The sequence below is a fragment of the Anguilla rostrata genome, chromosome 4, assembly GCF_018555375.3.
Source record: "Anguilla rostrata isolate EN2019 chromosome 4, ASM1855537v3, whole genome shotgun sequence".
Taxonomy (NCBI): Eukaryota; Metazoa; Chordata; class Actinopteri; order Anguilliformes; family Anguillidae; genus Anguilla; species Anguilla rostrata.
The window spans coordinates 22926362-22940374 of NC_057936.1; the positions used below are offsets into that span (position 1 = coordinate 22926362).

At 49.1% G+C, this 14013-nt stretch overlaps 1 protein-coding gene across 10 annotated transcripts in view; it reads right to left on the minus strand.

Annotated features, from left to right (window-relative positions):
* Positions 1-14013, minus strand: part of LOC135252862 (microtubule-associated serine/threonine-protein kinase 3-like) — a 51395-nt gene that overhangs the window by 6649 nt on the left and 30733 nt on the right. For 9 of the 10 annotated variants that reach the window (XM_064331466.1, XM_064331465.1, XM_064331468.1 and 6 more), the window contains 20 exons: positions 12854-13011; positions 11249-11324; positions 10910-11119; positions 8858-8959; positions 8305-8437; positions 7987-8057; positions 7505-7590; positions 7148-7356; positions 6819-6957; positions 6458-6590; positions 6197-6362; positions 5831-5932; positions 5534-5656; positions 5239-5351; positions 4280-4455; positions 3872-3993; positions 3514-3714; positions 2831-3057; positions 1918-2040; positions 1676-1812 (listed from right to left, as the gene is read on the minus strand). In XM_064331466.1, coding sequence (XP_064187536.1) covers positions 1676-1812; positions 1918-2040; positions 2831-3057; positions 3514-3714; positions 3872-3993; positions 4280-4455; positions 5239-5351; positions 5534-5656; positions 5831-5932; positions 6197-6362; positions 6458-6590; positions 6819-6957; positions 7148-7356; positions 7505-7590; positions 7987-8057; positions 8305-8437; positions 8858-8959; positions 10910-11119; positions 11249-11324; positions 12854-13011 — 2807 coding nt within the window. The remainder of the gene's footprint in view (positions 1-1675; positions 1813-1917; positions 2041-2830; positions 3058-3513; positions 3715-3871; positions 3994-4279; positions 4456-5238; positions 5352-5533; positions 5657-5830; positions 5933-6196; positions 6363-6457; positions 6591-6818; positions 6958-7147; positions 7357-7504; positions 7591-7986; positions 8058-8304; positions 8438-8857; positions 8960-10909; positions 11120-11248; positions 11325-12853; positions 13012-14013) is intronic. The other variant, XM_064331471.1, reaches the window with a different exon arrangement.

Here is a 14013-nt window from a genome sequence, read left to right on the forward strand (position 1 = left end):
AAATGTAAATTGCTCCTAGATTTTCTTTTTTTATTTATAGGCCTGTGTGGCAAAAATGAGTTTTGATCAGAACGGCAAAACATTATTTGTAGCTTATTTCATCCCACTCCTGCTAAAAGTGACATAATAAAATTATGAACAACATACATTTATTGTGCTGTTATTGAGAGTTGTCAAATTATGGAAAAAAAGTCATTTATCAAAGCGCAAGTGAATTAGTGTAAAACACTGATTTTGAAATGTCCTGTGTTCCAAAGACCTTCCATGGGCTAGCGTGACCACTGAGACAGCATGTTTGTAATGTCCAGCATCAAACCACAGACAACCCATTAGGGCTGTCAAAAAATATTCGAAGTTCGAAAACTATTAAAAAATCTTTTTTCTTTTTTTTTTTTTAAGTTCGAACCTAAATTTGAGCATTCGAATATTAGTTTTGGATCCCGCGTTTTTGATTCCGCATTTTGTAATTAACATAAATATACAGGCTTTAATTTCATGCGGCGAATCATGTTCATGCACTCAAAGTTCATTTCCTGTGCGAACGTTACTTCCTCTGTCACATCAAAAATATTGATAACTAACGGTGAAAATGGCAGCAGCATCGGAGGAGTTGGTCCCACTAGCTGGTAGTAGAAGCTCTGTTTGGGAAGTAACGTTAACACAGGAAATGAACTGCGTACATGAACATGATTTGCCACAACAGTCCTGCTTTTAAATGTAGCAAGCTATCTTGATCCTCGCTTTCAGAAATTAGCCTCCGGTGATACTTTCAGCTCCATGGACACATAACGTTACTGGTCAGCTAACAATTTAGGTTAAATAATGTTCCCATATGGCAGGCTATGTTTCCTTTCTGTTCTGAACTAAACAAAGTAATTTATGTTGTTTTAGGCTACAGGTATTAGCCGTTTGAATAGTTTTTGTGAAATAAACAGGGATTTCCTATAAACAATCATTTCCCTATTATTATGATTAATAAATGCCGAGTTGTGGCAAATTACATCCACGAGAAAGTGCTTTATTCATTTGCGCATTAGGCTATAGAAACTGCAGGGGGCTCATTCATAAAATGAACTTGCGTGCATACGCGATGTGAAGACCTGACAGAGCCACAACCACAGCCACAGTCAAATCGAGTCATGTTGAAATTTTATAAATCACTACTTTGATGTGATTTTCTACGTACCCGCCACAAAGTTGATCTAAAATACGTTTTATAAATGAGGCCCCAGATGTAGTAACCTAGTATGAAAGTTCAATGATGTCCTCTATTCTACTGCCCGCTTGTGGAAAATAACGCACATGCCAGTTTAGAGGGAGCGTCACGTGCAATAAGCAGCTTATTTTTGTGAATTATAGGTAAATGATATTTGAATATATTCGAACTCTAACTAATTATAAAAGCTAATATTCAAACTCAATTTCATGGCACTTTTGACAGCCTTACAACCCATTACATTTTTCAAAAAAAATCTTCAATATCAGAACACCAAATGGTAATTCTGCCCTTGTTTTTTCCTCCTGCCATGAAAGATGGCAAATTAATTTACCATTTCTAAACACTAGGGGGAGACTGGCGATTGGAATATTTTCACAGCGTTCTTTGTGGGAGGTAGAGCAGCAGAAATGGAGAACTGGTGAAGCAGTTAGGAGCTGGGCTCTGTTTTCTCCTGACCTGTCCTGGTTGTCCCTCCTCTTGCTCTTCTTGCTGCGGCGAGCCATCTTGCCCTTGCAGCTGGTCTTGCGCGCGGGCCCGATCTTAATGGAGGTGTTCTCCAGCGCGGTCGTCTGCAGGGCCACTTTGTTACCGCTCTGTGAGAGGAGGAAACCGAATGAGCCCCGCCCCTTTCAGTGTTCACACCATAAGCGCAGGTCAAGGCCACCACCCCCCTGCCCAACCTGAGGGTGTCAGCGTACCTTTAGCAGCAGCTCCACCACTTCAGTGTGCACCAACCCCTGGACCGACTCCCCGTTCACGTGAGTGATGAGGTCACCAGCCCTCAGTCCCGCTTCGTGGGCGGGGCTGCCCTCTTCCACACTCTGTAACAGAGAACGGGAGCGATGAGTCACTGAGAAACGCAGAGAGCGTACAGAGAGAGGGAGATGTGTCCTGACCACGCTCGGAAACTGGAGCTGCATGACATATCGCATCACGTTTTTTTAAGCATAACAACCGCTGCCACGGGGCATATAGGCAATCTTTTGCCTTTGCTTGTTTTAACCATACATAATGCAGTAATAAACAACCAAACGTCACAGGCCATGTGAAATGCCTCTGGGGAAAAGCATCCCTGATATCTACTGGGTGCTGATAACAGTCAATCAGCAGCAAGGCCTCGCAGCTTCAATGCGATTAAAAAAAACGAATCACATGATCGCATACAAGATGTATGACCTAACTGCTGATTGGTTGTCTTATCAACACCCAATAGACATCAGCACAGAGCTGTATTCTGTGAATATCAGTCATAATGCATGTTCCCCCAGAGGCTTTTCACAAGGTCTCTGACATTTGGTTGTTTACAACCGAATCGGGGATGATTAAAGGGCGGGGGAAAAAAAAGAGGAAAGACTATACATCCCATGGAGGTGGTTATTCCTATTGCACTTAAAAAAAAAAAAACTGAGATTTGATATACCATGGAGCCCAATCAGGAACCTTGGTCACCAAATACACCAAATAATTCAGATCCAAGAAACCAAGTGAAGTGAATTAACCGTGCGACCAGCTGCTATAATGTATTAACTACGTGCCGAGTAAAAACACAAACCAGCAGACCCCCCAGCCCCACAGGACCCCCTGCTCCAGTACCCGCCCAGGCCGACTCACCCAGACCATGTGGTGCACGGTGTAGACGTCGCTGTCGCCCATGTAGACGCGGATGGCCCGCAGGGTGAAGCCGTACTTCTTCCCGGAGCTGTGGATGATGATGGGCGGGCGCAGGCTGCTCACGCCCAGGCTCAGGTCCCGGCTGGGGGAGGAGTCCCGGGACGACGGGTTGGAGGACAGCGAGTGAGGGGAGATGGGGCTGGTCTGAATGCCGCCCGCCATGTCATCTGTGCAGAAGCGGGGAAAATCCTGAGCTCAGTTTTACAAAATGGCCCCCTGTACCTACATTTTTCAAAGGGCGAAATTGCTTGCACTGAAGACTGTATTAGCATTGAGATTATTTTTACAGACAGAATCATGGTTTTTTGCACCTTTATTTTACCAGGTAAGTCTCTTGAGATCAAGGATCTCTTTTTCGAGAGAGGTCTGGCCATGTACTTTGTAGACCACAAGAACAGTGTGTGGAATTGTGCTCCAAATTAACCACATGGCACAGCATCCTGAATAGAAGACTCTGCAAGGTAATTTGGGGGAGCAAATTTCACTCATGCCGCCTACCGGTACAGTGACTCCCATTGGTTTCAGACGCTAATGCTAAGAATGCTAGCCTTCCACAGAACAGAAACTGCATTCACATCCGTTTGGAGTGAAGCATGACATCAAAGCCGTATGAGGTTTCCTACCTGCAGTGATGATCAGAGACAGGGCCGACACCGAGGCGGACTTGGGCACTTTGCCCGCGGAGGGGGGCCGCTGCCTGTCGGGCGTCTCCAGCTGGTGGCCGTAGCGCCGCGGGCCCGCCGGGTCTTTGGGGGAGGAGTGTTTGGCGCCCGTGCTGTTGCTGCGCAGTCGGATCCGGTGCAGGTTGGACACGACCACCTCAGCTGCGGCACACACATTCGGGCCAACCGCGTTACACACAGGGAACGAGCAAACGGCACTTTGAAAAAGAGGAGGTGCCTCTGTGCTACAGTTTTAAAGCCGCCTTTGAGAGTTGCTATGATGATCGTTTCGAGTGACACTGGAGGAGGCGGGGCTCACCCTCGTCGTCGGTGGAGAAGGCGAAGCGAGGCATGGTTTCCAGGCTGTGGGTGCTGCTCATCACCAGGGGGCTGGCGCTGCGCTCAGACTGGGAGGAGCTGGAGGACGCGCGCGGCCGCAGGCTGAGGGAGAGAGAGCGGTCAGCGGCGGGACGAGCCCAAAACATACAAAACGGCTGTGCGGTGGGACTGCCGCCATTTGCAGAAAACATAGCAGAGTTTCCACGAGGGATAATGAAGGTGTAGTACAGGGGGTCCCGAATCATACCCAAAAATGGCTGGCAAGGGTGCAGGTTTTCGTTTTAGTCCAGCACTAAGACACCCGATTCTACTTATCAAGGTGTTCATTGGAGACCATAATTAGTTCAGTTAGTTGAATCCGGTCTTGTAGTGCTGGGCTACACCTCACCTCCCCCGGTGGCCGGCCTGCCTGCGGTCCCCGCTGCCCCCGTGCCGGTGGGCCTCCCCGGGAGACGCCCCCGTGCGCCTCTCCCAGCGCTCCTCCTTCTCCTCGCTGTGGCTGCGGTCCGTCGAAGAGAAGCTCAGGTTCGAGGGCGTGGCCAGGTGCTCCGAGCTGCTGTACACCTGAGGCACAGAGAGAAACCGCGTCAGTACCGGCCCGCCCGCCCGCCCGCCCGCACCTGCCCCTAACGACCCAGCTCCACCCGTCTGCGCCGAAAGACAACCCGGTCTGTGGCACCGTCCGTGCACCACAAAGCACAAACCTGTCAGCACTGTCACTCAGCAGAGACCCCCACAAAGCCCACAAACGACGGCAGGAGTTCTGTTTTAAATTCATGACAGAAAAGCAGGAAGAGGGATTCTAAGAGCCCCAGCACACCAAACACAACATTTCCCAAAGCGCAAACATCACCCCAAGTGGAAGGGAAACTGTGAATGTAATTCATAGGGGCACACCACCTGGACACTTCACCAAGAGAAAAACGTGTGAATAACATTTCAGCAATGAACACTTTTTAAATATTCAGTTATTCATTCACTAAACTGCCATGTGCTTCACGCACCAGACCATTTTCAGAATTGAAGGCATGTTTATGGGTCAGTACTTCAAGTGCTACAAAATGCAAGTGTGTCAGAGCGTAGCTGTATTGCAATGGAGCTAGGAAGGTCACAATCGGTATAAGTCAGCATGGGAAATAATAAATAGAAATCTGTTTTTAAAAGGTGCACCTTCCAGATATTGGTCCACCCTGAAGGAAGGCAAACGTCTATGTCAAATCAGCCCACATATCTTTTCATGAGAGGTCATGAAGATGAGGCATCGTCTTCGAGGCATCTGCCGCTGGCACTGGCGCGCGTCTGGCTCAGCCCGCCGGTGAAATTAGGTCATGCTTTCAAATGACAAACCTTGCTGAAGCGATTGGACCAGGAAGAAAACTGGCGGATTTCTAGGGAAGACTCTTCGTCATTGGTTTCTTCGTCCTCGTCTGATCCTAGGTGGTGGTAACGTTCCGAGCGAGCTGCGGGAAGGGGCGAAACAAAGGAACGAGGTATTGAGACGGACGACGACGACCCAGAGCCCACTTCAAACCACCTCTGAGGGAGCCAGGAACAACGGGTGTCCAACAAGGGGGACTGACCGTGACCCAGGGAAGGGTTCTGAGGAGAAGATCTTAGCAAGCGGGCGAATGACGCCACCTACTGTCAAAATAGCTGGTGTCGTCCTCTCCCTCCAGCTGGGGAACGAACTCCGCTTTTTGACGCAACAGTCCGTTCCAGTCCAGGCCCAGGAAGAAGGGGTGTTGCTTCACCTCGGTCGCCCCTCCTGAAAACCGGGGGGTTTCATCGTTGAGAAAAACATTTCCTTAGACCCCAGTGTGGGGCATTACATTACTGCTCTTTGTTTAGCAGTAGTCCTCATCCAAAGGAGCCCGCGCTTGTATTTTGAACGCTAGCGATTAGCGCCCGGACTGAGGGTTAGCTGCACGCGATGCTGTACCTGTTCCCAGACGTTCCAGAGGACTCTGCCTCAACAGCCGTGTGATCAGGTCCTGGGCGTCGCCGGGCAGCGCGTCGTCGCCGTCCGGCCAGATGATTTCATCTACGCCCAAACACACGTAGCGGTCACATAAAACCTCAAACAGAAACTACGGTAAACACAACATTGCTACGGAATTTCATTTTATGACCTTCAAAGCACAGTCAAGGCCTTTCGCCTCTCACTAAATCACTGCCATTAAAATGACATGAAGTGAAAAGTGAGCTTGGTTTGGTTGCGTGGTTTGAACTGAAATGGGTAAGACCAGGCTCAGTAACTCGTGTCCAGGTCCAGCACAGGGCCACACAAACCAGGTTCGGTGCTCACCGCTGACCACCTGTCCGAAGAGCTCCTCGGGCGTGTCCCCGAAGAAGGGCACGCAGCCCACCAGGAACTCGTAGAGGATGATGCCCATGGCCCACCAGTCCACCGGCTTGCCGTAGCCCTGCCGCAGGATCACCTCGGGGGCGATGTACTCTGGGGTGCCGCACACCTACACCACCAAAAACGGGGAGAGGAAAGCGAGCGTTCAAAACTATGTGAGGGGAACTGCCGAAAGCCATTTGAGGTAGAGGTGCGCAGACTCACCTGTTTGTCGATAAACTCCCTGGTGTCCTTCTCGATGTGGCCCTCGTACAGGTTGGTGGTCATGTTCATCAGGCCGATCTTGGACAGGCCGAAGTCCGTCAGCTTGATGTGTCCCATCAGCGTGATCAACAAGCTGCGCACAGAGAGAGAGAGAAGGTGTGAAGACGTTTCATTTCTGTTGGGTCCTAACGTGTATGTGGACCACAATGGTCCGGTTTCACAAGCTTAGTCTTAGTCCTGGTCTAAACTTGAGTTTTGTTGTATGGAGAATCTCCAATCAAAATTTAATTTAGTCCAGGACTAGGCTTAATCTGTGTCTGTGAAACTGGCCCAATGTGTGCAAATCGGGTCCAGCGCTCACTTGTCCGGTTTGAGGTCCCTGTGCACAATGCCATAGTTGTGCAGGTACTCCAGGGCCAGCACGGTCTCAGCAAAGTACATCCTGGTCATGTCCACTGGTAAGGGCCCCATGTTCTTCAGGAGGTTAGCACAGTCCCCACCTGCAAGGCACCAGCAAACATGGAACAACTAGCTTCTCCACCAAAATCACAGCCAACAGCCTGTTGTTCCAGCAACAGAATAGTTTGTAGCACATCCAGGAGCTGCAATGACTTTTCATTATAAAGGTGACCTCAGAAGAAACTTTACACAACTTCCCCAGTTTCCCGCCAATGCAAAATCCGGCCTAACCTTCCACGTATTCCATGACCATGCAGAGGTGGCGGCGGGTCTCGAAGGAGCAGAACATGCTGACCACGAAGGGGTTTTCTGCGAACGTCAGGATGTCTCGCTCCACGAACACCTGCTGGATCTGGTTCCTCAGGACCAGGTTCTGCCGGTTGATCTTCTTCATGGCGAAGCGCTGCCGGGTCTCTCTGTGCCGTACCAGGTACACCGCCCTGCGGCGAGAACAGGCAGGCTGCTTAGCGCACCCGTGTAGGACCCCCCCACTGCTAACCTGCCAGTAGAACCTGCCGTGGAATGTAGCATAGATGCAGGACGCCAGGTCACCCATTCAGCCCAAACGCCATGTTAAAGCACACTAACCCGTAGGCCCCGTTGCTGATGAGCTTGATGGTCTCAAAGTCGCTTTCCAGTGGTTTCCGTCGGGAAGGCATGCAAGCGGACTTATTCTGTGACAAAAAGAAGAGAAGAGAGGGAGGGAGCAGCAGTCAGACAGGCTGGTGTGTAAAAACATTTCCTTTATATCAAAAAAACACAAGTTCACAACTGGCTTTCCCAACTCAAAAAAGGTAAACAATACTACAACATTTTATAAAGTAAATTTCTCTAAAATTTCCAAAACCATTATGTATTAAATTGGCCTGTCGTACTTTCTCAAACAAATCTCCACTATCGATGACTTTCAAAAGCCTCCTCTGTGTAATAGCACATGCTTCACCCGCAGCGAAAACCGAATGCAACACACATCAGGAAAATGTGAAAGGTACGTTTACTTGAACCCTCGTAACAATACCGTTCAGCTACTGAGAATGGATTTAACCTGTGAAGAGAGAAAGTCCACTTACCTCCACTGAGTCATCAGACTCAGCAGCCACTGTGGGGCCTGTAGAGTCATAGTGTTCCAGCTGCACCATTTCTGCAAGAGCGGAGAAAAAAGCACCAACATAAGCAGCTGAAAATGAGCCCACGGGTGTACTTTAGACCAGACAGAAGCGCGATAAACTGATGTGTTACAGCGGTACGGGTTATCGTGTCCCAAAGGGACACGCTCTTATTGGAGCAGTACATGACTTAGCCGACAGCTAAAAGTGACTCAGGCTAACAGAGGATAAGGCGCATTGCTGCAGTACTTCAGTTTCCAGATGAGAGTGAATCAGTCATACCTTCGAGGGGATCGCGCGTCAGGCCCAGCTGGTTGATGATGTAGCGCGGGATGTCAGTCTTGATGCCCTGGCCCACCTTGGCGTGACCCTCCGCTGCTTCGAGCAGGTGATAGAACTCCTCTGGGTCAAATTCCTGTCAATTACATTAAAGTGACCTGAGTTAATTTGTCTAAAACATAAACATAGCTAAGACCTGGCGTCCCCAGTAAGGGACATAAGTCTCTGGTCTTAATCACAACAAGTATATTTTCTATCATGCTGAAACCTCTCTTGTTCAAAAGACTATTATTACTTTTGGAAACTTTTCACCGCAACATTTTTTGCTATCCAAGAGACTTGTATTATGTAAAAAAAGAAAGTAATAATAAATACTTTTTTTTTATTTTTTTTTTTATTTCCTGCCAATTCTCGGGAGGATGAGACGAACTCGGTTTCCCTCCCTGTAGGATTTTCTCATTTTCAGAACTAAACGTCAGCACACGGATCCCAATCCAGTTTCTTGAGCTCCTGACCCAATTCTCACTCCCCCCACCCGGCCTTCCAGGACCCTCACCAGGCACTCCAACAGCCTCGCGGGTCGGGATATGACGATGAGAATCTTCTTCACAAGCTGCGTGATAACAGTCACCTCCTCACTCTCGGAGCGCTCGTACGCCTGGTCACAGAAAAACAGACAAATAAAATAAGCGCAGTCTTTAATGGAGACCAACCACACTGAGCCCAAGAAGAAGAACAAGTACAGATGCAACCTAGACACGCAAGGTGTGTATGGCACCCCACCACCCCCCCGCTCTCCAAAAATCTGGAAGTTACAAAAAATACTAATTTAACCGCAAACTATTGCAAACCACAACGGTAGAAAGAAACTTAAACATGCCTACATTTTTTTGTCTGAGTACAAAATCTACAGACTACCACAGTAAGGCCCAGCTGCAGTTGAGCCAAAATAACATGCCTTCAGGGCCATTGTTCTCTTGAACAGAGAAACAAATACGAGACAATCAAGGGAAGGGAAACATGTGGCAAAAATCCTCAGTGGAGATAAATGCGGTAAACACGGGCTCAGTACAGCACAAGCTATAGCATGTTCAAAGCTACTGGGCAGATCACCGCTAAATGGTTTCAGAATGCAGTGTTATTTAAGCTATTCATGCCATCATATCAACATTTCAGGATTAGCCAGGCCTAAATGTGACTGCAGACATTCTGTAGAACGCAGGACCGCAAGATTGCCAACTGCACTCTGTGGTGCTATGTGACCTCCAAAAAAGAGTGACTCATTCATTAGAGGAAAAAACAAGACTTTAAAAGATAAAAGAAAACTGAAAGAACAGAGACGGATATTTAACTTGTCAGTGTGCTTCTGAACAGATGGGTTTAAAATGGCAAGGAAAACATTACATAAATACAAATCAGACATCACCGAAGGGAATAACCTCCACCTAAATGAAATATCCCAGCATGCAGAAGGACGCACGCAGGATTCCTCCCAGTGAATCATACGCGGCCTTTAGCGTTAATTAAGTGCGTCACGTCAAAGGACTGACTCAAACGCGGGCGCAGTTACCAGCGATTTCCACTCCCAGCCCCCATTTATTATGTATGTAACAGCACACTGTAGCATTAGCACTACAGTGAGCGATCATTAAAACGGAGCTCGGTAATGATGTGCGGAATGACAAGCGAATGCAGGATTCCGTCTTTCTCCTGGGAGGCTGAACGATAGCCGGTGTTGGCGGGCGTGGTTTGGGAGCCAGGCATCGTCCTGTCCGCTGCAGAAGGACTCTCACATCTCCAGTCGGTGTTTACCCGTACAGCTGCAGGAACACGAGCCACGCCATCCGTGCTATCTGACAGTAAACACACAGGCCGGGAGCCTCTTGCACACGACGGAACGTGGAGCCTGGGAGTTGCCATGGAAACTAACATTCTACCATACCGAAGTTAAGACCAGTGCCAAACAGACAGCCCTGTATTTGTCTTTAGACACCCACAAGGCGTCCTCTCTCTCTCTCTCTCCATCTCAAACGCAAGCACACGCACCGCATATGTGCACAAACGTCAACCAAATACCAAATTACCTGTCTGGTCATTTGTTTTACGCATCTCAGTTTAAATTAATCATCATTTATTTACTCGTTCATACCTTAAATTAGAACATTTAAACTTTAAACTGTGACCACAGAAATTTCTAGAAATGCTGTCAGTGCACACATTCTCATTGCTGGTTTCTCAGTGGTGGAAAATAGCTCCACACTGATGTCAGAACAGCAACACTGTGCTCATCACCTTCACCTTCTGAAGGGCCACCTCTTTAGACAGCACATCGACTCTCCCTGCATGGGTCTGTTCTATATAATGTTCACTAGGATCGAAAGGATAATACTGCTGAATCAGCGCTTTACAAGGGCTAGCTTGGATTGGGTTCTCCAGTTCCAGAGTATTGTAGGCAAAACAGATTTAATAGCCAATTATTTATACTGTCTCCTTTCATATCAATTAAACTACATTTTGCAGTTCTCCACATTAATGCTTCCCAGGGTAGTGAGGTGTTGGTTCAACAAAGACTCAGAGTCCCATGAGGCACCACTGTTCCATATCCCACCTCATGCAGCAGCTTCTCCAGTTTCTCCTGGAGCTCCAGGAAGTAGCGGGAGGTGACCAGGCCCTTCTGGGACTTGTCCAGGCAGTCGCGGACGAGCTCCACCAGCTGGTGCTGAATGAAGCCCAGCACACCGTCCGCCAGCGGGAGGGCGTTGTCCAGGGAGCAGTGTCTGATCACCTCCAGCAGGCGCTCCTCCATCTGCGCCGTGGCCTACAGGGGGCGCAAGAAACGATACGATGTGTTGTTCAGAAAAGGAAAGGCCTCCCCTGACTTGAGCAGGGCCATCAGACATGTTACAGTATGGACTCAATAAAGGAAATGAGTTTCATTGCAACCTACCTTCGGAAATCGCTCTTTGTAAACATGGTTCATCATAACAATCTCATTATCGAAGGAGCCGCTTGTCCGACCAGGGCTGAAACAGCAGAAACACATTTGCTAATGAAATTTGCTCATTTAAAATGTAGGATCTACGGTAATATGCATTCAGAAAGGAAGTACAAATGCACAGTGCAAAAGGGTTTTCACAAAATTTACTAATGAACCATATTATAGTGTATGCATATACAGCTACTCTTCCTGGGGTCCACATAAGGAAACATATGTATGTATGTATGTGTATATATATATATATATATATATATATATATATATATATATACACACACACATATATAAATGTATATATACATACATATAAACATATATGTTTCATTATGTGGACCCCAGGAAGAGTAGCTGCTGCAAAATTAAATAATAAACAAAACTGTCTAATTAAACTCAAGCATGAAATCATTAAAATCTACACCATGCCCTAAAATCCTATGATATTTTTCAGAAGCTCATTTTATTTCTTCTTTCTTCTCATGTCAAATCTTGGAAGTCCAGAAAGCATTGATTACACAGTTGGCACGGTTTTTCAATGCCAGAAGCCATGTATGTTACCAAATTCACGAAATAAACCGAGCTTGAGGGAAATGTCAGATTTATTGCCAGTCGTGAGACAGCACACCAGCACATGACTCAGGGGCATGAAACGAGTACTGACACAGAGTGCGGATTTTACACAATCGGCCCTAAACTCACAAGCATTCACCTGAACAACACAGAGTGAATTCACCAGTCATTTCCGCTGGCTGAAAAGACTCTCTGAAGGTCCAATGTTAGAGATACGGATTCATTTTATAGACAGGTCTAACGCACGCGTCTCTGCTCCAGCGCACCGCTGCATAAGGCAGCAGCTGTAGGGGCTCTGATGGTTTTCACACTGGCGCATGTAAGGAGCTAAGCCTCCCTTTATTTGATTTCCCTGCTAATCCTACGGTTGGCGGGAGCGCGGCGGAGGCGGGCGGAACCGAGCGGGGCTGCCGGACCTTCGGGCTCTCCGGGAGGAAAAGAGGCTCGCGCTGCGGCAGATGGCAGCCTGCCCGGTGCTTTCGGCAGCCTCCTCAGCCCACGGCTCAGCGGGGCCCCGCATCTCCGCGCTCCCCCGCCCACGCACCGCTCCGCTCGCCACAGGCGCGCACAGCTCGGGCCTGCGCCCAGCCTCTGCCACTCACTGTGCGCTCTCTCCCCCCTCCCCCCCCCACTAACCCTGAACACGTTCTCTCTATCCCCAATCTACAGAATCCATTTCAGTTTATAGTCGTGCTATGTCTGCTGCATGGTGCAAACTTCCCGAGCCCCCAAGAACTTGCTGAGCTTCAAAAGAACTTCAAATGAAGTTTTTTTTGCAATGACCTGGCACAATACGTGGCTTAAGAAAGCTTCAAGCAGTCTTTGGCACTATGCAATGGCACTATAAAAATTTTAATTAAAGGCTTTTCCAGAGCTCAGACAAACCCTGTCAAGAAATCAGGAGGACCACTTGTGGATTGCAGGCTGTTTTGGTTATGAAGGGGGGAAAAGGGGGTGTTTTTTTGGCGGGAGGAGGCGGGGCGGTACCTGAGACTGCGGGACCGCGGGCGGATGCAGTGCGAGGGTCTCCCGTCCTCGTCCGTCACGCTCTCTGAACTGCGGAAGTGTTTGAACAGGAAGTGCAGCTCGTCTTGAGTGGGCTGGTAGGGGAGCTGGTGCAAGCGCTCCTGGGAAGAGGATGAAGACTGTAAAACAAAAGGGACAAACAAGGGTTTCAGACCCGACGCGCCGCGCCACACCTCGCTCCACACCAAACCCTGAGCCCAAACGCAAACCCGCCAAGGACCGCCCCATTCCACGCGTATCGCTCAACACTCGACCTGCACACCACGCAGGCGGGCTCCACTGGTACTCCAAGCAATTACCATCCCCCGGAGATTGAATAACTGCCCTCTTTATCAGCCAGTCCCGCCAGAAGCGTTTGATTTTTATATAATGTGTGTGTGTGAAGTAGACCGGAATTTTAAGGGACGGGTATAAATCCGAAGCTGTGATCGAAGCTAAGCGCTGCATGCAGAGGCCTGTCGGAGAGGTCAGCAGATTCGGGGGGGGGGGGAGCGGAGGGGCTCCAGTGACTCCCTCGGCATAAAGAGGGCTCTGCTCGCACCCCCTAAGAGCCCCGCTGCTTTTCGAGGCTCCGGAGTCTGACCTCACGGCACGCGCGCCGCAGCGCGCTGTAACGCCGCTCCCCGGCCGTGCTGCCGATCGCGCACACGGCCTTCTTTACGCCGCCAGCACCGCCGGCCTGTCCGCCGCGCAGCCGCGCGGTTCACACCGCTCGGATACCCGCCACTGACCATCGGAATCACCCGTTTCGTTTGGACCGGAGAGAGATGAAAAAACGAGACCAAAACTTTTACTCGTGAGAGGGGACGAACGGCCCCGCCCGGCTGCTGCTGATCACAAGCTGCTCCGCCTCTCCTCTCCACATCCGTTTTGTCGCTTCGAAAGCAACGGGCGTTTCATTCTGAAGGCCAGTCATTCCTCCGAGGACCTGAGACGGACGACGCCAAAATACTTTCGGCATCAGGTCCGGACCCTCCCGGACCATTTCGGAAAAGGAGGAGGAGGACAAATCAAACGCACGACAAGCTCCAGACGGGAGACGGACCGTTATTATTCCTCCATGTTATTCGCGATGACGCACGGAGCGTTCTTGCTCTTCTGGGCATCAAATCACATTAACA